This window comes from Typha latifolia, chromosome 1 (assembly GCF_019914945.1).
Source record: "Typha latifolia isolate L0001 chromosome 1, TyphaL0001v2, whole genome shotgun sequence".
Lineage (NCBI taxonomy): Eukaryota > Viridiplantae > Streptophyta > Magnoliopsida > Poales > Typhaceae > Typha > Typha latifolia.
Genome location: NC_133086.1, coordinates 21352845 through 21364924, shown reverse-complemented (window position 1 = coordinate 21364924; position 12080 = coordinate 21352845). Strand labels below are relative to the sequence as shown.

General features: G+C 37.8%; 3 protein-coding genes and 1 non-coding gene across 6 annotated transcripts; 2 read left to right on the top strand and 2 right to left on the bottom strand.

Moving 5' to 3' along the window:
• Nucleotides 1-1529: 1529 nt before the first annotated feature.
• Nucleotides 1530-3836, top strand: LOC140784267 (protein FEZ-like). Its single transcript, XM_073131566.1, has 3 exons — nucleotides 1530-1966; nucleotides 2497-2798; nucleotides 2894-3836. Exons 1-3 carry the CDS (start codon nucleotides 1786-1788, stop codon nucleotides 3554-3556), a joined length of 1146 nt encoding a protein of 381 aa, XP_072987667.1. The 5' UTR covers nucleotides 1530-1785; the 3' UTR covers nucleotides 3557-3836.
• LOC140784250 (pentatricopeptide repeat-containing protein At1g74600, chloroplastic) lies at nucleotides 2319-7438 on the bottom strand. Of its 3 annotated transcripts, none has more exons than XM_073131539.1 (2): nucleotides 2853-7438; nucleotides 2319-2772 (listed from the first exon to the last, which is right to left on the bottom strand). In XM_073131539.1, exon 1 carries the CDS (start codon nucleotides 7360-7362, stop codon nucleotides 4678-4680), a length of 2685 nt encoding a protein of 894 aa, XP_072987640.1. In that variant the 5' UTR covers nucleotides 7363-7438; the 3' UTR covers nucleotides 2319-2772; nucleotides 2853-4677. The 3 variants fall into 3 exon arrangements, with proteins under 3 accessions (XP_072987640.1, XP_072987647.1, XP_072987655.1); XM_073131546.1 differs by having other exon boundaries at nucleotides 2863-7438; XM_073131554.1 differs by having other exon boundaries at nucleotides 2319-6734; nucleotides 6850-6986.
• A 12-nt stretch (nucleotides 7439-7450) lies between these two features.
• TRNAL-CAG (transfer RNA leucine (anticodon CAG)) lies at nucleotides 7451-7531 on the top strand. The gene has a single exon. It is a non-coding gene; the product is annotated as a tRNA-Leu (tRNA).
• Nucleotides 7532-8593: 1062 nt separating this feature from the next.
• On the bottom strand, nucleotides 8594-11048 carry LOC140784278 (large ribosomal subunit protein eL34). Its single transcript, XM_073131576.1, has 4 exons — nucleotides 10858-11048; nucleotides 10500-10579; nucleotides 9045-9154; nucleotides 8594-8958 (listed from the first exon to the last, which is right to left on the bottom strand). The coding sequence occupies exons 1-4, from the start codon at nucleotides 10934-10936 to the stop codon at nucleotides 8865-8867; spliced, it is 363 nt and encodes a 120-aa protein (XP_072987677.1). The 5' UTR covers nucleotides 10937-11048; the 3' UTR covers nucleotides 8594-8864.
• Nucleotides 11049-12080: the final 1032 nt, after the last annotated feature.

Genomic DNA, 12080 nt, shown 5'->3' with positions numbered 1-12080 from the left:
ATAAAATAAAATAAATTAAGGAGTGTATACATTTGGTTTTGGGTCAGCATTCGTCAAGTTTGTTTAAGTTTACTTGATCCGCGGATTTCACTTAACTAGCCAATTAGTTATATGAAGTGGTCTTAATTAACTCACATTGACTAAGTTAACAACAAGCTAGTTAGATTCGATCAAGCAAAAAAACCTACTACCACTAATCCTTAATTAAGTCAGGCTCCAAATCCGAAACGTCCTTAATATCTTTTTAACCCCATGTCGGCTGTAAACAATCCACTCATCCATTAATGGAGTTGATTAGAGATAAAGCAACGAAGGAATTAAATGTGGATTTGCTCCATTGGGCACACTTAGAATCCCACATACCAAGAGAGAGAGAGAGAGAGAAACTTAGGTTTGAAGGGTTTGACCAAGTTTTTTTTTTTTTTTAATAACTTTGTTTACACGTTTGGGCCTGTTTGAGAGTTTGGGATGCAATGCAACCTAGGTCAAAGGAACCAGACAAGATTGGGTCCAACCGAGGGCCACGTTTTCGGAAACCTCGCTAGATTTGGTGTCCCAAAGCTTTGGATTTGACCTGAATCTAACTTCCCCCCAATCCCCATTAATTAGAAGGTTTATTTCTTGTTGGGTTTTTAGCAGACACGGCTCTTGTAATATTTTCTCACACGGCCAAAACTTTGTCTTAGTTGATTAGAAGACACACTGTTACCCATGCAGGATTATCGCATCAATGTCTCAAGTTTCTTGTTGATGGCCAAAGTTTTTCTCTTTTTTGAGTAATGAATTCAATCAATTAGAACTCTATTTTTGATTGCATGAACTAATGATATAGTCACCAAAGATGTGCATCTAGTAAGCCCATAGAAATAGACCAACACAAGTGTGACAAATGAGTGAGTACAAAATTCTAATCTTTTTAATTTCATAAAAGATAGTGTTTAAACTCAGAATCTTCCTATAGAACTTAGCAGTAAGTTGCACGCCAGGGAAGGAAGGGTGATGTTACTGGTGATAAGTCCTACCCAACGACTCCAAATTATTACCCAAATTTAATCTCAGCTTGATGCCAAGACTTGAATTCATTAAAACCTTGAAACAAAATAAGCAAATGTTTGTTTGCTTTTAATTTTAATCTTCTCTTCATTTATATGCAACGACAAGCTGAGGGCAGGTATGAAATTTTTGGATCAGGAGAGAAACTGGAAGGAATAGATAGATATAAATTAAAGGGATAACAGAAGAATTTGCAGAGAGTGATGGGATTATAACATAGTTTAACATTATAATAATACTTGTCTAGAAGGTAGGCTTTCTCTTGGTATGCATTAAAGGATATGTGTGAACTCCATTAGATGAATACTATAAGTGTGAAAAGAAAAGGATTGACAATCCCCACATGCTGCAAAGCTTGTATTCTTTTGTGATCCTCATCCTTGGATTAAAGAAACCAAAATAGGTTCAAAGAGGGGGAGAACTCAAAGGAGTACTTTATTCATTAACATCTCTTATGACTTGGCACCTTATTTAGTCCTTTTAAGCAGCTGGATTTTTGTTTATAAAGAGTGCATGAAGCTCTGGCATTGAAACAAATGAGTTGTAGTTAAGTGGGAGTTTGGGGTTTCTTTAGCTCTTGATATAGATATTTGGATTCTTGTTAGGTTTGAGGGAAGTCCTTAAAATGTGTTAATCTGATACTGAATATATTCTGACATACTATTAGTTCAGAAGAGTGTTTTCTTAGTCTTCATCTCTAAGTAACTGGTAGCATTAGACAAAATCAAAGGTATGGATGAGAGAAGTGATATGGATAAGTCAGATGAAGTTATGTTGCCAGGTTTCAGATTTCATCCTACAGATGAAGAGCTGATTGGTTTTTATTTGAAGAGAAAGATTCAGCAGAAACCTCTTTCTATTGAGCTCATCAGGGAACTGGAAATCTACAAGTATGACCCATGGGATCTTCCAAGTAAGCTACTTATCTTTCTCATTACTGCCTACTGTCATTGTAAGAGGAGGAGAAAAAATAAATAGTTAGGTTTCTTTTTCCTTTTTCCATTTTGACATAGCAAATTGCTGCATGCACCTCTTTACGTGCACCTTCGTGGTTTCATTGTTGTGAGAATGACTCCCTTTCAATGGCTTTAGCTCTCATTTTCCAAAGTTAGATGAGAGTTTTCGGGTTATCTTTCGAAGTTCAAGTAAATTCAGTTTAATATATTGCTTTGTTCATTCCACAACTACGTATGTAAACCATAGTGTCTAAATTCTTTGTAGAACCATTATAAGGACAAGTCCATGAAATATAGGTCTCATCAACATATCTAGGAAAGGGGAGAAAGTGATCTTTCTCTTCGAAATTGTCATGATAATATAGACCGAGTTACAAATAATAGTCTTGTTCTCTGCTCCAGTTAAATACAAAACATCTTACATTTACTCTGAAAAAAAAATTTAATAATACAAAACATCTGACTGTATCATCTTTCTAACGAGAAGAGATGGCGTCCACCGGAGAGAAGGAATGGTACTTCTACTGCCCAAGGGACCGAAAATATCGAAACAGTGCAAGACCAAACAGAGTGACAAGGGCTGGATTTTGGAAAGCCACAGGAACAGACAGACCTATCTACTCGTCTGAAGGAACCAGGTGCATAGGCCTGAAGAAGTCTCTTGTCTTCTACAAAGGCAGAGCTGCTAAAGGGATAAAAACTGACTGGATGATGCACGAGTTCAGGCTGCCATCCCTCACCGATTCATCGCTTCCTAGAAGGCCTTTAGACAAAAATATTCCAGCCAATGTAAGCATTTCATTCAATCGTTATAGTGTTAAGATTTAACATAAAGGTAATGACCTGTTCTGACCATGACTGGCTTGTTATTGCATCATAAACAGGACTCCTGGGCTATTTGTAGGATCTTCAAGAAAACTAGTTCCATGGCACAAAGAGCGCTATCTCAGTCATGGATGTCTCCATTGCCTGAGATCAAAGAATCATACATATCCTCTGTTTCACAGACTGCACAGTGCGCCCAGTTTGGTTCAGAAAGCATCTCATGTATTACAGAACCTGCATCTGCCGTTCAGTTTAGCTGTAGCAAGAGCTTGTTGCAGCAGCATCCCAATACTGATAGTTATTCCTATGATGTTTCTTCCAACAAGCCTACGAATCTTAATCACGGCAGGCCATCTTTTCTTCCTGTATCAAGTGCAGATATACCTACCAGCTTCATGCTCTCATCATTCGAAATGCCAATGCTGTCGATGTCCACGACAGATATGCCTTCTATGTTTCTTAATATAACCCCCACTATACTTGGTGACACTGAGAAAGCTTCTGCAAGCATCAACTTTGGACAACCCCAAGACTCTAATGCATTCATGGTTGATTTGCCAGTTGAGATAAATGAAATTTTAGGTTGTACTAATGAAGAAACATCCATGACAAAGACAGCAAATACATGCGCTATGAACAACGGTCAGTGGGAAACTCCGCGGATAGTCAGCTTTCCCTTCAACTTGCCAACAAATCTTTCCAATGAGTGGAAATCTAACTAGTCATGGGATTCTCTCCCTTGCCCCCACTGAAATGTAGATGTCTACAAGCTATCCCACACAGATGTTATACTTGATTAGATGTAGCATACAGCCTGTCACCTTCATCTGTTAGCTTTGCTGTTAGCAGGGGTTGCTCTAAAGATGTACATTCACCAAATGAACACTGACTGTCATCTAGCTAACAGCAATGCTAACAGGATAAAAAGAAGAGTACTTTGGACTAGTTTGTATTACTTAATCGACTTATTATTTTCATACTCTACGTAGAGTTCCAGATGCAGCATCATAGTATCCAGTAACTATTTGTACTATACTGAAATAACTGAGCAAGTTAACAATGAAATAGAAAAAAAAATGATATTAACAGCTGAATGTTCATGTATTTATTTATAATCCTTGATATATTTCATATGTCCAAAAAATAACTGAGTAAAATCATGTGGAAAAGAATAATCTGAGTAAGTACAATCATAAATCGAGAAACCACTGTAATGCACATACTCTTGTAAGTTGAAATATCAGTCAAAGATTGAAGTGTGTGAAACAAGTACAATAGTTGGCAATGAGTCTTAGTTTATTGCGTGATAGACTTGAACAATGTCTTCTTTTTAACTAAAATTGAAGTTCAGTTGAACCTAGTGCTTCACTTGACTCTTTCTAGATTTAATCCCCGAGGTCATTTCTGCTTTATATTTCCCTCTGAAACTAAACAACAAAAGAAATTTACATTCTCGCTGTCATGAGATCTATGTCTACCTAGCTTAGTAATAGGGAAAGCATCTTATCCAATCATCGAGCAATACCAAATTTATTTCTACTGCAGCTTCAAAACCTTTCAGGATATCTACTTCTTTAATATATCTGGCTCCTACAGATCCATGAACTGCTTTTGCATATACTTCATTTGAGGAAATCAATTATAGTCTTTTGATTGAGAGCATTACTTGTAAACTCAAGTTTTCACCGTTCAGGATATTTCTTCTTACCAATGCTTTTCTGAGCTTTTATTGCTGATAAGTCTCATGGTTAAAAGGGAAATGATGATAGCCAGATTAGCTGCCTGTTTATGCATAAAAAGGTTATCTACAACAGATTGAAAGATTAACTGGGAAATTTTGCTTTCATATCATACTCCATCCAGGTTCTTTCTTCATACCACTGTCCATCATTGATCTTCTTATCCTTACAACCTCCTCCCAGTCCCCAACATCTGCAGAGATGTTTGACAGAGAGATATAAGACCCTGAATCATAAGACTTCATCTCAAGAACCTTCTTCATCACAAACCTTCCCAGTTCGACATCACCATGCACTCTACAAGCAGCAAGCAATGTACTCCAGACCAGTGAATCAGGTTTTATAGGCATATTATCAATAAAATTTACAGCTTCATCAATCCTCCCTGACCGGCCAAGTAAATCAACCATACAGGCATAGTGATGAGACTCAGGTTCAATCCCATAAACAGTTCTCATTGAATTAAAATGGACAAATCCTTCTTTCACCAAACCATTATGGCTACAGGCAGATAAAATGCTCACTAATGTTACAGCATCTGGTTTTACTCCATGTTCATTCATCAACTTAAAGGTCGTCAGAGCATCAAGACCGCTTCCATGCTGAGCATATCCATCGATCATAGCTGTCCATGTGACTAAATCAGGGTATTCTATTTCATCAAATAGTCTGCGAGACTCATCAATTCTACCACATTTTGAGTACATAGTCACTAGTGCACTACTCACTGAAAGATAAGCAATTGTGCCTGCTTTAATTGAATGTCCATGTAATTGCCTGCCCAGACCTGGTTTTGATAGATTTGCACATACCCCAAGAACAGAAGAGCATGTAAAATTATCTATTTGGAAACCAGCAATTCCAATTTGCTGGAACAGAGAGAGTGCCTCTTCACTGTAACCATTTGCTGCATACCCTGAGATCATGGATGACCAGATGACCTGATCTTTGCAGAAAGCTGCATCAAATACTCTTCTTGCTGACAGTATATTTTTACATTTGGAGTACATGGAAACAATAGCACTCATCATAGGAATATCAGTCCCAAATCCAACACGAAGAGCATGCCCATGAATTTCCTTTCCTCTGATTACAAACCTGTGACCATCGCATGCTGCAAGAATGGCAGATAAAGCCACCTGATCAGGTTTGATGTCTTCAAGAAGCATTTCTCTAAATAACTGAAATGCCTCAACTGAACAACCATATCCAGCAAAACCAGAAATCATTGATGTCCATGAAACTCTGTCTCTTTCCTTCATTTGTTTAAAAAGCTTATAACCATCTTTTATGCTACCACATCTGGAATACATGGTGGAGAGTGCGCTGCTGACAAGAACATCATGAGCTGATCCATCTTTTATGACAGAAGAATGCATTTGTCTTCCAAACTCCATAGAATCCACAATGCTAAGAAGCACAGAAAAACATTTCTTATCAGGTCTTGAACCTTCAGATAGCATCTTCTTTAAGAGTTCAACTGATCTAATCAAACTCTGATTACCAAGACCAGAGATCAGAGCTGACCAAATACCGGAGCTTTTAACTTTACCAGATTCTCTGAAAACCTTCTCCGATAGTTGAATATTTCCAACTTGTGCATATGTGTTGATCAATGCCTCTTTTACAGTAGGATCCAAGTACAACCCCGTCTTCATAGTAAAGCAATGTACCTGGTTAGTCTCTTGTGCCATTAAAAACTTAGAACATGCAAGCAGTACACTAGTTAGAGTGCATTTGTTCATCTTCACACCACTACCTATCATTTCTTTGAAAAGTACCACGGCGTCAACAATCTTATCCTTCTGGACAAAACCAGAAATAGCAGCAGTCCAAGAAACCACATTGCGAACTGGCATCTGCCAAAATTCCTTCATAGCTGCATCCATATCACCACATTTTGCATATAAATCAACAATAGCAGTTCCAACAAAGACATCATCCCCTGAATCACATTTGATCACCCATGCATGAACTCCTCTACCAACATCCAGTTCCCCAGCTGCAGCGCAAGCGCAAAGTACACTGGAGAAAGTAAAAGCATTCGGCATACAAAACCCAGCTACCATGTCACAGAAAATTTCAAGAGCAAGAAAGTTCTCTTCATTCCGAACTGCTCCAGCGATGATAGCATTCCAGCAAACCACATTCCAGCAAATATCTGAGGACACTTTCAAAGCATCATCAAGCCTACCACTTTTGGCAAACAAGTCTATCATTCCAGCACAAACATAGCCATTTGAAAAGAACCCATTTTTTAGCACAAGAGAATATACCTGTTCACCAAACTTACGGTTCTCAGACGAGACGCAAGCCGAGAGCACGCTCCCGTAGGTGAACTGGTTGGGCTCAAAGCCCGATAAACGCATCTTGCAGAATGTTCTAAGTGATCGATCGAATTGTCCTTCCTTATTGTAGCATGATAGCATGAGGTTCCAGGAGATGAGATTTGGGTGAGGAATTTCGTCGAGCAGATGGAGTGCCTCGAACACGGCGCCGGATTTGAGGTAGGAATCAGCCAGGCGGTTGGAGGCGAAGGTGTCAGACGGGAGCAGAGGTAATTTTGTGACATGGGTTTTGTTAGATTCGGGTTGTGATGACGAGAGAGTTGATAGTTGGGCGGTGCGGTAGTCATGGATGATGGTGTGAGATGAGCGGAAAGAAGATACTATCTTTCTACTTCTGAGGTGAAAATTTGATGGGATTTTTATAATGGAAAGAGAGGAGAAGAGCCTGAGAAAGAGGATTGGATTCAAAGATTGGGAGAAGAAGTGGAGGAGGGAATTCATCTCATGGTTGCTCCGATCTGTGGTGTCGCTAATATGTACCCTGGAATCTAGCCGTTGTCAAAATTGAATGATGATATGTTGCAATCTCGTCAAGATGGCCGAGTTGGTCTAAGGCGCCAGTTTCAGGTACTGGTCCGAAAGGGCATGGGTTCGAATCCCATTCTTGACAATTTTAAGTATTTTTTCTTAAAATATCAGTTAATGTCTATAATTTTCTTCTTCTACGAAACGTGAAGCTACTCAATCAAGTTTCGCCCCAACCTTCCTAAATTGAGTAGTAGTTCTTTTTCGTGCGAGAAGTAATCTCTTGCGTTGAGAAGTAGTAGTAAAAATTACGAGAAAGATCACATGAGCTCTTTAAAATATCTCCTACTTTAATGCAGGGGAAAAAAAGACTAGCAATGGTAGGAAAGGTGAAGTTATATGGGGCAATGTTGAGGGGTTTCTACTTCATGGTGCACAATGCCGACCTCAAGAGTTATTAAGGGCTTGTTTTGTTTAAAACTGACCTCAAACTTAATCAGTTATTCTCATTTTTTTAATCTTAAATTTTTAGAAAGTAAATTTTAGTTATAAAAAAAAATTAATTACTGAACCACATTAGGAGTTCTTGAACTTATTTATGATCAACCTTAGTTAGTTGCTTCACCAAGATACTTACCAGAGAGCCAAGTTGAGATTTTGGGCCGATTTCGTCTATCAAAAGGTGTAATTAACTCTTTAAATACATAACTTGATAAATAACAGAGCTATAGCATATATCAAAACTTGAAATTAATTCTAACAACAAATAATCGTGCCTGGTACTTACGCCATAAGGAAATCCGAGGGAGAGATTTGAAAGAAAGCAGTAGAAGAGATGTTGCGGCACCTGGAAACACTGGAGGAAGGCATCCAGAATGACTTGTACACCTGCCATTCTGGGTTTAAGTACCTGGAAGGCCTTGCAGAGGCGAAGCTAATGGAGAAGGAGAAGACGCCGGTCCTGTGCTCTTGCATGGAAGGCAACTCTGAGCTTGACGTGGTAAAAGAAACATCCCATGCTTTGAGCCAGAAGAATCAACCATCAACAGCAGCTTAAGAAGACAGAGGCACTATTTGTTGTACTTGGTCTAAATTCTATGCACAACATTTAAGTACTATATAAAGCTTAATGATACACGCCATCACATTTATATATTACCTGTTGAAAATAAAACAGAGAGAAGCAACATAACCTAATAAAGCAGACTTAGGAATGAAAAAGAGCATTGTCGGCTTATAATTTGACAGAGTGATATAGTTTAGCAAAAATAATTAGAACGCAACAGAGGGATCAGGTGTCCCAGAATTCGACAGAACATACCGATAAGAATACAGAAAACCCTCACAAATTGCAACAGTTAACACTGATAACCACAATTAAAAGAGCTTTGCTATCATTTATCATCAACGCCCACAAGAACAATCCTCAGTAAATAATAGTCAAAAGCATTGATCTTCCCCTTCGCTTTTCTGGGTTTTTAGCTCTTCGAGGATTGCTTCTCTTTGGCTTTCTGGATCTTCAACACTTTCTTCACAATCTTCTGCTCTTCAACTAAGAAAGCTCGGATGATCCTGCAATGAGGTGGAATATGCAAGATGAAAGAAAGTACAAAGAATCACACCGCAAACGATTGCTGACATAGATGCCTGTTGCTGACCTTTCTCGGACTGCACTTCCAGCTAGAACTCCACCATATGCACGGTTCACAGTCCTCCTGTTTCTAGACAATCTGGATCTCTTGTATTCAGTAGGCCTCAGGTGAGGAATCTGAAAATAGTAACTAAATTTAGACTCAAAAGACATGCAACATAAAACAAGAGTAAAAGACCATCCAAATTTACAGTAAATCAAGAAAAAACAGGGCAATCCTGAGAATGGCTGTGATGTTAAATATATATATATATATCAAAAGGAATGCAGGATCAAACCAGATGACATGACGGCATTAGGATTGGCAATGAGTTGCAAGCCGACATTAATTTCCTTACAATACTGCAGTCACTGTCACTTATATGAAATGTTAACATCAAAGAATTGAAGCCTTCTTTCATCATCGCAACGCTTACAAGATAATTTTATTAAAAAATTATTGCAAAAATCCAGTTTATTAGTTATAGTTATTTCAGATAAAAGTAACAAACAGTGAAATAATTAACAATGAAATAGTCATGTATAGCACTTAATTGATAAATTCAGAAGAAAGATTAAAATATATTCGGGTCAAATTTGTGGAGGCAAATTATAGGGACCTATCTCACAATGTAAGCCCATAATTTTGTTTGTAATTTCAAAAACTTGCCACCTGGCAAAAATCAAAATAATACTAATAGTGTGAAATAAAGAACAGGATGTCAGAAAATATTTTCTTTAGTGAACCAACCACTGGGTAGGCAAATTAGTCATATCGATACTCACATCAGACAAACTCAACTAGGCTTCATATGCAGGTAAAGCTACATCACTTTAACACAGTGCAGCATAAATAATTTCCTATTATGATGATTTAATATCAGTGTGACCAACTCTGTGAAAACAATTTGGAAATTATCTACTAGACTACTACAGTGGCAAATGGGTCAGACAAAAAAAATACTATCTCTGCCGAAAGATTAAGAAAAATGAGGTAAAAGGACATAATTTTCTGACCTAAATATAAGAAACTGGCTAGTGACAATAATAATGAGAAGATAAATGATACAGCATGAAAACAAATAATATAACAAGTGACTATGCTGCCTGGAATCTCTCGATGCTCTCGGATATACGAAATTAGTGTTGCAAGTCATATACATATTCAGCAAGTCAAATAAACAATTATCACATTGCTGATATTAATCCTAATGTACTCAATGCGTCTCAAAGTTAGACGGATAAGATTAGCATGTCATTAATATTTTGTCTATTTTCCTATCTATATTCCAAGAGTTTTGTTTGTCCTATGTAATTTTACGATCTTAAGCTGCCATAATCAATAGATATGGTTTCCGGCAACATTCAATGACATCCCAACACAAAAATCCTAAACTATACAAGCATTTACGAAGAAATGCAATCAGAAGACGAATCAAGAGAGAGAAAGAGAGAGAGTTAAAAGAAAGCATGGACTACATACTCCTTGGATTCTCTTTCCCGTTACTGGGCATTTGGGTCCGCTCGCCCTCTTCTTGGTATACTGGTACACATGCTTCCCACCTACGATTTCAAATCAAATCCATTCTCCCAATCAAAATAAAAGCAAAACCCTTGGAAGAAAACAGTCGCAATGCCACACAAACAATTTTGGGGATCAATAAAAACCCATAAACACTACACCATTAGAAGTCGAAACTAGTAAAAACTGCAGCTTTCTTTACAGACCGATCCAAAGCCAAACAAATTGAGGCAATATCGGATCGACCGATCTCCAAAATCAAGAAAGAATCGGTTAAACCCTAAAAAAAGGGAATGAGAAGCAAAGGTGGGATATTTACCTGGGGTCTTCACAACCCTAGTTTGATTCGATTTCGTGGCATAGCTGTGCCGCTTCCTATAGGTTAGTCGCTGAACCATCTCTCCTCCCTCCCTCTCAAACTCTTTTCCTCTTCCTCCCCTCTCCTCGCGCTCTCGGCGACAAAACCCTAGAGGAACAATAATCTTCACGGACGCGGCTATAAAAAGAGCGCCCCTAAAGTAACCTAGATTAGACGGACAAGATTTATCCAATCCAACGGTGCAGGACTCGCACCTAGATCGGCTCTATCTAATCGGTCCGGTTGGTCCAATTGGTTCGATCAAGATCAAATTATCAATTTGATTGTGCCATTCTTGACCAATTTAAGTTAATTATATTTTATTTTTATTTTATTTTATTTTTTTGAGATAAAATGAGAACTTAATGATGTGGTGTTTAAACTTAATTTTCCAGACGTGATTTACCTAATAAAGTTTTAGCCAAAGTAGGTTTGAGTTGCTCTTCTTCTTGTTCATTTTTATCTCATTAGTATCACAGTTTTAAGTTACTCTATATGTTTCTCATTTATCTCCTTAATAAACTATTGGGCATGAATAGGAGAAGAACTATGTTCTCTACGCAGCCAAGTTTATCTATAAGACTAAAAGCACAACTCATGTCCAATGGTGATATGAACAATAAAGAATTTATATGAAATTTAGTTATTCTCCCTGAGATAGAACAATGTAAGGTTGTCATATGAATAGCCAGTGAAATTTTGAGAAGATTGTGACAATATGCAGAGAATAACAATGCTTGGTCCACTTGACAGCAATGACTTACATATAGTACAGTCTCACTAGAAGACTCCAGCATCCATTAATGCCAATAAGTTTGTCTATGTGTGACTCTGTCATCACGACATTGGAGTCTTTTGCCAGATCATGGAACCTCACCTTGTTTCACAGATCTCTCATTGCTTCATACAAATGTCAAAATGCATAATTTGCACTTAAAAGACTTGAGTACTCTATGGTAGATAAGTTGTTCGAAATAAGATACTGATATTGAGATCTGAATTAGTACGCATATCAGTAACAAGAATATGTCATTCATCTAGTCAAGAAAGGAAAACAAAAAACAAAAAGCTCTGTGGGGGTTACACACAACTTATTTTCTTGCAGAATAGTTGGCAGGTTCCTTTCATATGTTCTATTGTAAGACTGCCAGCAGAGGCCACAACCACCCCCCATCATCATCATC